This window comes from Limanda limanda, chromosome 22 (genome assembly GCF_963576545.1).
Source record: "Limanda limanda chromosome 22, fLimLim1.1, whole genome shotgun sequence".
NCBI lineage: Eukaryota > Metazoa > Chordata > Actinopteri > Pleuronectiformes > Pleuronectidae > Limanda > Limanda limanda.
In genome coordinates, this window is record NC_083657.1 from 4,740,797 (window position 1) to 4,754,878 (window position 14,082).

Sequence of the window (14,082 nt, forward strand, 5' to 3'; positions counted from 1 at the left end):
CGTCAGAACAATCGAAAACAATCTGTGACATCAAGGAAGGAAGGACACACAGATGAAGTTATGATAACTAGGTAAGAGTGTGTGTGTGTGTGTGTGTGTGTGTGTGTGTGTGTGTGTGTGTGTGTGTGTGTGTGTGTGTGTGTGTGTGTGTGTGTGTGTGTGTGTGTGTGTGTGAGTGTGTGTAATGAACAGGCATTCACAGGGAAGTTGGGGCACACAGTTTCCTGAATGACGTAAGCATGGAAAAAAACATGTTATCTTTATATCAACCGAATCCCAACTTAGGACAGTGATGCCCAACAGCTATCAACCACAAAGTGGAAACACACACACACACACACACACACACACACACACACACACACACACACACACACGCACACACAGACACACACGTGTCTTATTGTCAGCAAACTTCCAGAATACATTGCTATTTGTTCACTATGTCGTATTTATACTTCGGACTATGTCTTTTATTAATAATGAGTGAAATAAAAGAATGAAAAAAGATCCAGACATTTTGGGAACAACACATTTTCTTTTAATCATAAACAGATTGATTCACAGAAGATTGAAACGTTTACAAACAAATCATCTCACCAACATTAATCCGCAATATAACCACTTATAGAAAAATAACTCTCTCATTAAAAACAGTGCAAATCAAACAGGACAAACCTCCGGCCTTTAACAAGGATTCAATGTTTTAACGCTACGCAGGTGAATAAGGATTCAAAGAGTTTCTATTGACGTCCCTGACATTAGCATCTCTCTGATCTTCACAGTTTCCAGAGTCAGATGCAAATTGTTTCAGACTTCAGAGGCGTTGGAATGTGTATTTGTGGCTCAGGTGTTTCAGTGGGAGTTTCAGTGGAGAAAATACAAATTCATTTCATTCATTTAAATGAATCCTTGTCAACCGTCCCTTTGAGTTTGGCTAATGTGAGCAGCTTTAATGAATTTATCAGCATAGAGTTAATGTTAGCGTAAAATATATCTTTACTTTCTTACATCCATTATGTTCTGAAATGTGTTTTTTCAAAATAAAAGCACATGATTGAGATCTTTGGATCCTGGAAGCCTCACAACAGACTCAGGTTTTCCTGTTGGTGTAAATGGAGTCAAACCGGACTTTAAAGTGGTTTCTGTTCGTCTAGACATCGGGAGGAAACCAGATCTGAACCACAAAGGGTTTCAGATCTGGTGTGAATGCAGACTGACAGGAAGCGAATTAGCATCGAGGTCGTGGGACAGTTTTGGGGGTTGTTGTATTCACAGGTGTAAAAAGGTTTTCATTGGTCGCCTCTCACACCACCTGACTCTGTCTCTGGACTCTGTCACCGGCAAAGAGACGCAGCTCTTCCCTGCCTCCATCATCCCGTCTTTCTCTCTTTACGTCCGTCCATCCCTCCTCAGTCCTTCTGACAAACATGAAGTCTGGTTTTTGCCACCGGCGACAACGACGACGACTTTGTTGACGACAAAGAGGCCGAAGGCAACAAGGGCGAGCGTGGAGACGAGTGGCGGGAAGGAGCAGATGCAAACTTGGACTTCGCCGCCGCCGCCAGGAGCGATGATGAGGAAGACAATAACGACGATGAAGGCTTGGCGCCGGGCTCCCGCAGCGTTCGGCAGCCCAGCCCATCAGCACACGGGCAACGCTGGAACAGCTCCAGGCCGTGGTTCCGTTTTCGTCGGTGTCTCGTGCAAACTTGTCCCTCTCGCAACACCGGCTTGCAGATGCGGGTCCAGAAGTGGCGAGCGCAGCACAAACTGTCCGAGCAGTCGGACGAACGCAGACAAGGATCCCCGACCTGACCTGCAAACACAAGCACTCACAATATTTAGCTTCACAGCAGAGTTTCAGATTCAAATTAACCAAAGAGACTATGTAGACTAACAGGTAAAAACATTTCTTAATTATTTGACAAAGTTTAACCTTTACCGCTCGTCCCTTTCATGTCCACTCGTCCTCTCTTCTTCCATCCTTTCTTTTTGGACAGCAGACTCAAATCTCCGTCAGAGTCGGGGATCGTCTGAGCTATAAAACTATCGACGTCAGGAACACAGATATCTGAAGGTGGAGAGAAGAAACACTTTAAACCACAACTACAGGATCGATGTATGGAAACAAGAACCAGCTGGCAGCAGGAAGTTGTAAAAACAGGATGGAAACTTTTTACTACATTAAATATTTTTCTCTGCTTTAACTTTCCAGTGTCACATTTTGTGAGAACTGTAACTTTTCAGTCAAAATCGCGCCAACCCTGAAATTCTACATCCGATTTGGGGATATTATATTTTATAATGCTGATTTATTATCTAAATTATATTTTTCTCCTGGCAGAAACGTGCTGTACGTAAAGACCAATCTTACTGTTGCTGCAGCGGTTGCCAGGGCAACACATTCCATCCCTATGGCAGCGCTTCTTCCTCCTGTGACAGGTCTGGCACCGTGAGTGGGCGGGGCCTTTGCTGGGGGCGTGGCAATAGCTGCCCTCGCTGCACTCCAGGTCGCTCATGCACTGGTAGAGCTGCAGAAAGAGAGAGAGAGAGAGAGAAATAGATTTAAAACAACTGACAAATAACAATTCAGTCGGTAAAGTTGGAAACGTTGTAAGAATCATAACGATAAAGTTCAGGTTGAGGGAACTGAGACTTGTGTGGTAACTTTACTGTAGGATTTTTCGTCACTTTATACTTGTAATCAGTGGTGGGAAGTAACGAAGTAGAAATACTTCATTACTGTACTTAAGTAGATATTTCCCATATCTGTACTTTACTTGAGTATTTATTTTCCGGACGACTTTTTACTTGTACTTGTTACATTTGAACAAAAAATATGTGTACTTTCTACTTCTTAAAGTCTCAAACTGGCTCGTTACTTGAGCAGCGGAGGTTTGGCGCAGCACGCCTCTACGCACGGCGCACCTCTCTATCTCTCTCTCTCTCTCATCTAGGGTTCAAAATTTGTAAAATTATACATTATATACATTATATTCATATTGTTGTAATAATTTTTCAGTCAGTTGAGATAAATCTTGAGGAGAAACATCTTGGGTTGTTTTGTGTCTGTATAGACCTACTATAAAAAGCACTTTGCATTTTTAATTTTGGTACTTGTACTTTTACTTTTGATACTTAAGTACATTTCAACACCAGATACTTTTGATACTTAATTACTTTTAATATGAGCTACTTTAAGACTTTTACTCAAGTCATTTTCTGACGGGTGACTTCTACTTTTACCAAAGTCACTTTCAGGTAAGACATCTGTACTTTTACTCAAGTATGGCTTTCAAGTACTTTATACACCACTGCTTGTAATCCACTACTTTACAGAGGTATTTTACCGTTTACTCCATTACATGTATCTAAACTTCAAGTTTTTTATTGTTGAATTTCACATGTTGATGTTGAGACATTTAAACAAGTGAACTTTTAAATCAAATATTTAACACAAAAATACACAAAAGTCTGAAAAATATATATATATTCATGAGTCACATGACGTCACTCACCGTCAGGTCCAGACTCGGCTCCCACGCGCTCCGGTTCACCGGCAGCGCGTGCCCGTCCCTCAGGATCACCGTCCTGATGGAGTTGAGCCGGACACGCGCATCCCCGCCTCGGGACCACGCAGACAGCACGAGCACGAGCATCACCACCAGCATGACTGAAACTAAACACGAGAGAAATGTTTTTACAAACTGATACAAAATCACATCAGTATATGAATCGATATATTATATAATATCTATCAGCTCATAATATATAAAACCTCACAGACTGAGAAAGTCTTCTTCTTCTTCTGAGTGGATGATTTACAGTAATTTTAAGATAATATAACAGGAATTGAAAATGTGAGTATTTTACATTCTTTATAGAGAAGAGCAGAAATCTCACCTGTTTTTTTTCTGGAACAAGTTAAAGTTCCGAATCGAATCCAGATCGGTTCCTGATGATGAAGAAATAAATCCAGAGTTTCTCTTTCCCCTGTTTCAATCAGCTTGATCCGTTCTTTCAAATGAAAAGCTAAGAAGTGAAGGAGTCAGCTGAAGGTCCAGGTCCAGGTGAGATGCTCCTTCATGGCTCTTCATCCCCTTTATAAACAGCTTCACAGGCCCCGCCCCCTCCACATCGATACCACCCCCCCCTCCTGCAGCCATCGATACAGGTAAAAACACCAAAACATGTTTGGACCATTTAAAACCACTTGGTTTGTTTCACTGCTTGTTTTTAAATCTGCAGAGTCATGTTCAATAAGAACAAAGAAAGTCACAACTTTATTTTCAGACAACGGGAGCAGGTGGATGTCGGTTTTCCATCTTCAACACTGATCATCTTTATGTTTAATTAGAAAAACATTTCTATACATTTAAATCCAAATATGGGGAAAACATCTGACCACGTAAACAAAAAATACAGACTTTTCATTTGTGTTTTCAGTGTATAAACAAATAAAACTACCTGAGGTTATAAGATACATTTGCTGTGTTACACCAGCAAAAAGGGAAATGAATAAATAAAAATAGAAATGTATACAATGTAAACAAAGTATAAAGACTGTAAAAGTATTTCGCATGTGAAAAATTATAATATTACTGTGTGAAACGCACACAAATTTCAAGAAATGTATTTGTAAACTGAATGAGTTGAGCTGGGACCTTGATTTCTTCTGCTATTGTACAATATTTTACCCTCAAATATTCATGTAAATATTCTTAAATATGTGTTAGAATATTCTCAAATATTTGTGAAATGTATGATGATTTTACGTTTTATCGTTATTGTCTTTCTTTTAAATTCTATGTAGTGTCATTGAGTTGCTAGCGAATCGCTATACAAGTAAAATGTATCATTATATGATTTTTATTAATATTACAAGTATAAGTACAGTAGTTGTGTACTTGGTTATACGACAGAACAGGTGATGACTGCTGTGTTTCTTCAGGTGTTGTGTACTTGTGTTTATTCACACTTCAGACAATCACTCCATTCACAGATCAGTTTACATCAATGATCTCACCTGGAGCAACCCCCCCCCCCCCCCCCCCCGCCCCACACACACCTCTGTGGGCTCCAGCTGCACGACGGCGTTTTGCATTTGACCTTCAATGGATCCACAGCATCTCTCTCTCTCTCTCACACACACACACACACACACACACACACAGTTTTTACATATTGTTCTATCTTGATGACAATTAAACTCACGACCTTTGTCAGCTACATTTGACATTTACACACTCATGAAACAACAACACCTTTGCCGATAGGATCTGACCCACAATCATCAATGACAGGTAACACACACATACACGCGTGTGCACACACTCACTCACACACACACAGGCCTTTAGATTAGTTGTATTATGTCATCGGTATCACATTTGCTCCCCTCATTCATACTAATTTCATTGAATGTGTTTGTGTGTGTGTGTGTGTGTGTGTGAGTGTGTGTGTGTGATATCAGTTTATTTAGAGTGAAACCTGATATTCACCATCTGTGCATCAGTGGAAGAAAGAAGAATGAAAAATCCCATTATTTCATTTCTGTGGAGGAAAGAACATCATGTACTTTATTTCTTTATGTGGAAACAACAATGAAGAAAAGGAAAGGAAAGAAAAACAACATTATATAAAATTAAATGCAACAACAAAATCTGTTAATAAATAATAGTTATTATTGGACCTTAACTGCACCTGTTATTGATTTTCTCTTGCTACATTTTAGAGATGCTCTTGAAAACAAGATGGTGAATGATGTATTTATTAAACTCTGTAATAAATAATGAGACTTAACAGAGCAAAGAGTTTTATAACAAACCAAACTGAAAAGAAATATCACAGAGCGACACACAACAATAAAACATCCTCTCAAGTGAAACTAATACAACACACTCACACACACACACACAGTATCGAGGCTGCTGGCTGTTTCATTCATTAAATTGACCTGATAATACACAGAGTGAGAATCATCTATACACACATACTAGAGTTAGTGCGTGTGTGTGTGTGTGTGTGTGTGTGTGTGCGTGTGTGTGAGTGTGTGTGTGTGTGTGGGTGTGTGTGTGTACAAATGGTGATGACTTGAGTTTGTATCAGACACCAGTCGACATTCATAATCCAAAAAAATTATTTATCCAAACTTAAAAAGTTTCCTTCGTGTCAGCACTGCAGGACAGAAACATAATACTTGATTTAATTTACTTTTACATATTGTCATTATTTTGGGTTAAAATGACACATTCGAAATAATTTGTTTGTTTTTATACATTACAAATATTTTGTTTATATTTATTTATTGTGAATATTTCACTGTTACCTTCTCATTGTAAATATTTGGTTCATGTTTACACATCTTAAATAGGCTATTTTGTTGATAAATTAACATTGTATATATTTTTGTTTATATTTTCAGGCTGACTTTTATTTTTTATTGAACAACATTAATCTGGATAAAAAACATAATAATGATCATCATACTAATAATAAGAAGAAAATTGAATTCGTCTAACATGACATCAACTTCATATGCGGTCACTGTGACCTAAAGAGCTGCACCTCCCTCTGCTGGTGAGGGGCCGTACTGCAAGACAAAACTATTAGTGACTGTATATAACTCCGCCTCATGTTCCTTCCTCTTTGCATTTTGGCGCCTAGGCAACCTTCTACATGGTTTATGCCAATTTTCCAACGGCTCACTTGTCACTCTGTCTGATCCGAGCAGCGGCAGCAGCAGAAAGGAGGTGAGACTTTATTCTACTTTACTTTACTTCATTGTTGTTGGTAGGATTTAATTTGTTATCTGTGTTTGACTTAATGAGAATGAGACGTTGAGTCCCATCCGGTAGCTTTAATCCAGAGTTTATAATTACTTTAACTTCTAATTCATAGCCAGGGTGAACGCTGTTGCTGTTGTAATGTGTGTAACACTGAATTCAGGAAGGTGAGAAATGAAGAATATTTTTGATCAAATAATCTTTTATTTTTATGTCACATAAAATGAAACCGATTTACTCGTTAGTAAAATAAGTAGTTGGTTTGATCTAAATAGAAATGTGTGAGGTCTTCCTCATACTGTAATTAATCTAGTTTAAATCTTATTCTGTGCATCTGAACCACGTTTAACATTGTGAAAGTCAGAAATGTGAAACAAAGTCATTGTGAGACTGATGACGAGGAGTTAAGTCTGAGTCATAGGGTCTGAGACTAGTTTCAGGGAAAGCTAAACTTATCTCTTCCTACTCATCACTTCCTCATTGAAAGTGGGCGTGTCAGTAACTAGGTGCTGTGTTATGCATGAGAAACAAAGACAGAGTTTAAAAAATGTCAAAGTTGTGGCCGAGACAGTAGTTTTGTCACATGTTTTAAGTTGGTGTGTCTGTTGTGATACGTTAAGATGTAACTCAAGATGAAGATGACGCCAGGAGTCAGTGAAGAAGAGGAGGAGGAGGAAGAGGAAGCTCAGTGCCTGAAGAGTGAGAAGTCCATGGGACAACCTCTGCTGTTCCACATTTACAGTCCTGAGTAAGAACACACACATTTGTGATATAAACTGTTCATAAAGACAATCAATGACTGTTTATAAAGGTGATCAGTGTCTGTATGTTATTTAAATCACATTCACTGAAAATAAGTGGCGTGTATCTTCATATATATCTATATATATAATAATAATATTACTTGTTTGTTCTAGATCTGCCTTTTGGAGCCAGAGGACAGAGTCGCTGGTGTCATGTGATTTCCCTCCAGGTTTCAGTCACGAGCCTCAGCCGGCATGTCCGAAGTATGAACAAGTATTAAACAATGAATGAGGAAGTTTCTAAACACTGTGGTTTCCCCAGCCAGATAACAACTGAGAAAAACAGTAGATTATTGTTAGTAGTAGTTATTAAAATTACAGGGAAATTTGTGAAAGGTGTCATATTTCCTTCTTTCCTAAAAATATATTAAATAATAATTATGTCAATATCGAATCTATATATTCATTTGAAATCTAAATCTATATGGTAAATCTAAATGTTAAATGTCAAACGTTAAATGTTAAATGTTTAATGTTTAATGTTTAATGTTTAATGTTTAATGTTAAATGTTAAATGATAAATGTGAAATGTGAAATCTAAATATCAAATGTTACATCTAAATGTAAGCATGACCATCCATTACAATAATACAAGCTAGAATGAGTTAAAATCAAGGAATGCAATATGATGAAGGTATGTTTGCAGCTTTTATTAAAAGAAAGCTACTGACTCAGTGTAATATTGACGTGTGTTTAAAGACTGAGGACAAACGACCTGTATTTCCACGGAGAGAACGAGTGGTGTGATGCTGAGGAGGAGCAACGAGGACCACAGACGTTCAGTCCGACACAAAGTAAGATCATCACGTCTCCCTGTCCATGTTATTATTATTATTAATATAATAATTAAGATTATTTTAAATGTCAGGACATACTGACAGATCAAATCTGAACAAACTCAGGCTGTTTGATGTCGCACTGATGATTGTTTGTAAAACTATTTTTTTTTGTTCTTAACAGAGGATGAGCTGGAGCAGGAGGTGTTAGATGAAAATAAGATCAGTCTGAGGAGGAGATGTGATCATGTGACTGAAGGAAGTGATGAAACAGGAAGTAGAACCCTCCTCAAGAGGATCTATACTGATCTCCACGTCACAGAGGGACAGAGTGAAGAAGTTAATACTCAACATGAGGTGAGGCAGCTTGAGACGGCTTCCAAGAAGAAGATCCTCCACGACACTCCCATCAAGTGCCACGACATCTTTAAAGCCTCGACTGACCAGCAGAGCAGCATCAGAGTCGTCCTGACCAACGGCGTCGCTGGCGTTGGAAAAACCTTCTTGGTGCAGAAGTTCACTCTGGACTGGGCAGAGGGTTTAGAAAACCAGGATGTGGGTCTGCTGACTGTGCTTTCGTTCAGGGAGCTGAACCTGGTGAAGGACCAGCAGCACAGTCTCCTCACGCTGCTCCGTGTTTTCCATCCAGCGTTACAGAAGCTCACGGCAGAGACGCTCGCTGTCTGTAAACCTTTGTTCATCTTTGACGGCCTGGATGAAAGCAGACCTTCTCTGGACTTCAACCACAGGGAGCTTGTGTCTGAGGTCACACAGAGGTCATCAGTCAACGCGCTGCTGACGAACCTCATCCGGGGGAATCTGCTTCCCTCGGCTCTCGTCTGGATAACCTCCAGACCTGCGGCGGCCAATCAGATCCCTCCTGCATGTGTTGACAGGGTCACAGAAGTACGAGGCTTCACTGACGCCCAGAAGGAGGAGTACTTCAGGAGGAGATTCAGTGATGAAGAGCTGTGCAGCAGAATCATCTCACACATCAAGACGTCCAGGAGCCTCCACATCATGTGTCAAATCCCAGTCTTCTGCTGGATCAGTGCTACGGTTCTGGAGCACATGTTGACCACAGAACAGAGAGGAGAGCTGCCCAAGACCCTGACTGACCTGTACTCACACTTCCTGCTGGTTCAGACACAGAGGAAGAACAACAAGTATGAAAAAGGAAATGAGACGAGTCCACAGCAGCTGACGGAGGATGACAGGGAGGTTCTCCTGAAGCTGGGGAGGCTGGCGTTTGAACAATTGGAGGAAGGAAACATCATGTTCGACCAAGACGACCTGGAGCGGTGTGGTCTTAATGTCACCGAGGCCTCAGTGTACTCAGGAGTTTGTACTGAGATCTTCAGAAGAGAGTGTGTGATCTTCCAGAAATCAGTCTACTGCTTTGTTGATCTGAGCGTTCAGGAGTTTCTGGCTGCGATTTATATTTTCCATTGTCACTTGAACAAGGACAGTGAGAAGCTGGAGAGTTTCCTGGGAACTCTCTGGGGAAGGTTTCGTAGCTCTGACCCGTCCCTGGATGTATTCCTGAGGAAAGCAATAGATAAATCACAGAAGAGCAGAAATGGCCACCTGGATCTTTTTGTTCGCTTTCTCCATGGTCTCTCGTTGGAGTCGAATCAGAGGCTCTTGAGGGGCCTGCTGGGTCGGACAGAGAACCGTCCAGAGAGCTTCCAGAAAGCAATCGTCAACCTGAAGGAGATGAGCACCTTCGATATCTCTCCTGACAGGAGCATCAACATCTTCCACTGTCTGACGGAGATGAATGACCGCTCGACATCATTCCTGTGTAACTCTATGGGGGAGTGATTAAGTTGGAGCCTAGACGCCAAACACAAAGCCTGTTCTAATGCTGCAATAAATGTTTGAACATGAGTTGTCTGACTGAACTTCATATTTGTATCACATTACAGTTACTGCAGCTATAGATATGAGTTACTTTACAGGTTAAGAATCTATAAAATGCATCCTGATGATTCTTACAGGTACATAAGAAAATATCAGGTAATGTTACTGGTAAAAATAAAGACTTCCGTAAAAGTTTGTATATATATTAATATTCACACTTCTTTTACTGATATACAGAGTCAATAATGAATTTGTGATTATAAAAACAGCTATCAATATATTGTATTTTGTCTAATCTGTAAACTTCAATTATTAAACCAACGGTAAAGGTGTAAGTACTGTATGTCTGTCTCTCTATATTAATATTCACACTTCTTTTACTGATATAGTGTCAATTATGAATTTGTGAAAATATGAAAACGTCTTATTATTGATTAAAATACAGAGGAGTATTCAATTTGTAAATTGTGTAATTATACAGGATAGAATATAGTCAAAAATTTGTCAAATATGTATATTAATATAGAAGTGAGGATAATTGCATAATGACAACAATCAAATACTCCTTCTCGACTTTGTTAATTCTGCATCTTTTGGTTACATTTCCAATTATGGGACAAATAAATTTAATAAAAGTTTTCACTGGTTCTGAATTTTGGTCAGCGATTTTTCATTTTAACGTAGGTTATATAAGTTATACATATATATAATCCGAGTGTAAGCAGTGGTGCCTCGTTCGATTCCTCTGCCTCTTCCAGTCACTGAGGGGTTAAATCGACTTCCTGTTTGAAACCTGTTTGCACTCGCCTCCCTCACATTCTTTCATGCCGACGGGTTTACGCCACAGACTCATCCGCCCTTCACTCCAGCATCATGTTCGTGTCCAGGTCGCTCAGCCGCTTCAGATTCTGCTGCTCGCCTCACAAAACACTACGAATCAACACCGTGAGTTCCACGCACGGATCTATAGATCTGTACCTGCTCACAAACACTTCCTCTATTGACAAAAACAATGTGTTTGTAGATATTGCTTAACCATGTACTCTGTGTTTTAACGAGCTAAGACCACAAAACGAAATGCTGTTTTAACATACAGTTACAAACTTCAAACTCCAAAAACTACTTTTCTACAGTTAGCTGTAAACTACTTGTATCACTTCTTACCACTAGTCGTACTAATACTGCAACATTACTTCTATATAACACAAATAATACTGATGACATCAAACCAACAGCTGCTGAAGTTTTACGTTAGTTCTACTTCTAACTTCCTCTACTTCCTCTACTGCTTTAAGAAGCCAACATGGCATGTGTGTGTGTGTGTGTGTGTGTGTGTGTGTGTGTGTGTGTGTGGGTGGGTGTGTGGTGTGTGTGTGTGTGTGTGTGTGTGTGTGTGTGTGTGTGTGGGTGGGTGTGTGGTGTGTGTGTGTGAGTGTGAGAGAAAGGTTTATGAGGACAAGTTTCAGGTTCCTGAGTTTTTGTATATCAGGTGATATTTACGAGGACATGTCGGGATATGTCATCGATCAATAAATCTAATTTCATTTGTATAGACAGAAGTGCAATAGCTGCCACGTGTAACTAAGTCTTGTTGTAAATAATAGTCCAGGATCAGGATCCACCATACATGTGTGACTGTGATAATTCCTTTTGTGTCTCAGCTCAGTTCAGTCTGGTCGACCTGCCTCCTCTCTGGTTACAGCAGTGAACCACCGACCAAAGGTAAACTCTCTGTCACTCTCTCTCTTCCAAAGTCCCTTGAAAGTGATGTAAATAAAATAAAGCATTTGTTTCTGTTATGATGCATTTAGTGTAGAGCTGGAATCAGGACATGGTTAGCCTAGCTTAGCATAAAAACAGCTATCAATATATTGAATTTTGTCTAATCTGTAAACTTCAATTATTAAACCAACGGCAAAGGTGTAAGTACTGTATGTGTGTCTCTCTCTCTTTCAGATGTGTCTCTTCATTACAGCCTGGGCCGCCCGGTCCTGTCGGTGCGTCTCCCTGCAGGTCAGCAGTGCCGCTTCACTCTGACGCCCATGTTGACCACCGTGGGCGACCTGCTTCGAGACATCTCAGCCAAAGACCCCGGGGTCCACAGCGCCGCTCTGCTGAACGGAGGTAACACAAAGTCAAGTACTGGACCTGACAGGACCACACAAACACAAACCAATGTACAATGGATTTTAATATTGAACCTAAAGTCTGAATTCTTTGAACAATATCAAGAAAAATCACAAATTATGAGAAACATTTTTTCCTTTCCTCAGATGGACAGAGAATCTCCTCGTGCACGTTTATGGAAACAGTTTTAAATAAAGATTTCCAGCTCGTCATCAACGGCGTCACATACAATGTTGGCTCTCTCGGCCAAGGTAAACCCTGTGTGTGTCTCTAGAGGGCGCTATCAGAACACACAACTTATTTTTGTTACCTAAATGGGAATGTTTGCTCAAATATCTTTGAATGTTTTTCACCTGTACCGTTCATACTGGTCTCTCTCTGTGTGTCAGGTGCGTCTCATGAACACGTGCTGGGTCTGAACGATATGAAGTACATGGTCCAGCTCCTTCAATCCGCTCTGGATCTTCCTCAGCAGCAACACGTCAAACACTCGGAGCTGCTGATCCAACGGGAGAAAATACAACAGGAGCTCGAGCCACTGGAGACGGTACTACATCACACTACATATCATTATATATAAACAAAAATATACACCTCATATTTACTTTATTATCATCCAGATATACTGTACACCAAATACTTTGTGTGTGTGTGTGTAGGAGAAAATCCAGATGGCGAAGGAGGCGGCATCGAGAGCCTCCCTGCTGGGGTGGGCGGGGCTTGGTTATCTATCACTACAGGGAGGATTCCTGGGATACCTCACCTGGTGATCCACACACACATTCACCAACCTGAAACTTCCAGTTTTACAACCCTCAGGATGTCTCTGTAATCACGCGTGTGTGTGTGTGTGTGTGTGTGTGTGTGTGTGTAACAGGTATGTGTTTGCATGGGACGTCATGGAGCCAGTCACCTTCTTCATCTCCTGCACCACCAGCATGATCTTCTTCGGCTACTACATCCTCACAAAACAGGTAAACCCATGTTCGTATGTCAGACCATATCAGTGAGGACACTTTATCTGGTACTCACTTTTTCAAAAGGCCGTTTGAGCTCTAAGGCAAAGGTGTGTGTATGTGTGTGTGTGTGTGTGTGTGTGTGTGTGTGTGTGTGTGCAGGAGTTCATGTACACGGGGGCGAGCGATCGGCAGTTCCTTCACTTCTTCCACCGCAGAGTGTCTCAACAGAAATTTGATCTTCAGAAATACAACGAGCTCAAAGACAAGATGGCCGAGGTGATGAACACACCAAACACACACACAACCGCTGTGGCTCTCAAAATCAGCTGGAATCTAACTTGTTTGTGTGTGTGTGTGTGTGTGTGTGTGTGTGTGTGTGTGTGTGTGTGTGTCTGCAGGTGGACGATGATCTCCGAAGGTTGAGAAGTTCGATCCGTCTGCAGCTGCCCGTGGATCAGGTTCAAAGTTCCCGCTGAGATTCATGTGTCATTAAATTTCACCTTTGTTTGTTTACAGTGATTTTTTCTGTTGTAATAATTTTGGACTTTATTAAAGATGTGGTGAAATAAGACAATCGAATCTTTATCCTTTATTTTCTATTTATATATATATATATATTTTAAAAGATCCATTATTAGTGTTATTACGTATCATCCCCTGTACTTAAATACAGCAGCAATATACTTTGAGTACCTTTAAAAATATATACTTCTCATAGTTGTTGAAACATTTAAGGCTATTGTGTTAGCTAGGTTAGCAAATATTA

The 14,082-nt window shown here is 40.3% G+C and overlaps 3 protein-coding genes across 3 annotated transcripts; 2 read left to right on the forward strand and 1 right to left on the reverse strand.

The window, feature by feature from the left end:
- Window positions 1–1,412: 1,412 nt before the first annotated feature.
- On the reverse strand, window positions 1,413–4,169 carry LOC132996309 (dickkopf-related protein 2-like). The gene is made up of 5 exons (XM_061066651.1): window positions 4,148–4,169; window positions 3,522–3,682; window positions 2,378–2,534; window positions 1,940–2,074; window positions 1,413–1,819 (listed from the first exon to the last, which is right to left on the reverse strand). Exons 1-5 carry the CDS (start codon window positions 4,167–4,169, stop codon window positions 1,413–1,415), a joined length of 882 nt encoding a protein of 293 aa, XP_060922634.1.
- A 2,514-nt stretch (window positions 4,170–6,683) lies between these two features.
- On the forward strand, window positions 6,684–10,433 carry LOC133028702 (protein NLRC3-like). Its single transcript, XM_061095672.1, has 5 exons — window positions 6,684–6,755; window positions 7,409–7,536; window positions 7,706–7,795; window positions 8,291–8,385; window positions 8,552–10,433. Exons 2-5 carry the CDS (start codon window positions 7,421–7,423, stop codon window positions 10,189–10,191), a joined length of 1,941 nt encoding a protein of 646 aa, XP_060951655.1. The 5' UTR covers window positions 6,684–6,755; window positions 7,409–7,420; the 3' UTR covers window positions 10,192–10,433.
- A 634-nt stretch (window positions 10,434–11,067) lies between these two features.
- LOC133028713 (calcium uniporter protein, mitochondrial-like) lies at window positions 11,068–13,873 on the forward strand. The gene is made up of 9 exons (XM_061095701.1): window positions 11,068–11,175; window positions 11,892–11,952; window positions 12,187–12,354; window positions 12,504–12,608; window positions 12,747–12,904; window positions 13,017–13,123; window positions 13,235–13,331; window positions 13,476–13,592; window positions 13,715–13,873. The coding sequence occupies exons 1-9, from the start codon at window positions 11,104–11,106 to the stop codon at window positions 13,790–13,792; spliced, it is 963 nt and encodes a 320-aa protein (XP_060951684.1). The 5' UTR covers window positions 11,068–11,103; the 3' UTR covers window positions 13,793–13,873.
- The last annotated feature ends 209 nt before the right edge of the window (window positions 13,874–14,082 follow it).

Coding starts and splice junctions, on each gene's coding strand:
- LOC133028713 (XM_061095701.1), top strand. CDS start 11,104: ATGTTCGTGTCCAGGTCGCTCAGCCGCTTCAGATTCTGCTGCTCGCCT. Junction 11,176..11,891: donor AAACACTACGAATCAACACC/GTGAGTTCCACG, acceptor TTTGTGTCTCAG/CTCAGTTCAGTCTGGTCGAC. Junction 13,593..13,714: donor TCAAAGACAAGATGGCCGAG/GTGATGAACACA, acceptor GTGTGTCTGCAG/GTGGACGATGATCTCCGAAG.
- LOC132996309 (XM_061066651.1), bottom strand. CDS start 4,169: ATGGCTGCAGGAGGGGGGGGTG. Junction 3,683..4,147: donor GGCTGCAGGAGGGGGGGGTG/GTATCGATGTGG, acceptor TCTCGTGTTTAG/TTTCAGTCATGCTGGTGGTG. Junction 2,075..2,377: donor TGGCAACCGCTGCAGCAACA/GTAAGATTGGTC, acceptor CTCCACCTTCAG/ATATCTGTGTTCCTGACGTC.
- LOC133028702 (XM_061095672.1), top strand. CDS start 7,421: ATGAAGATGACGCCAGGAGTCAGTGAAGAAGAGGAGGAGGAGGAAGAG. Junction 7,537..7,705: donor TTCCACATTTACAGTCCTGA/GTAAGAACACAC, acceptor TGTTTGTTCTAG/ATCTGCCTTTTGGAGCCAGA. Junction 7,796..8,290: donor CCTCAGCCGGCATGTCCGAA/GTATGAACAAGT, acceptor GTGTGTTTAAAG/ACTGAGGACAAACGACCTGT.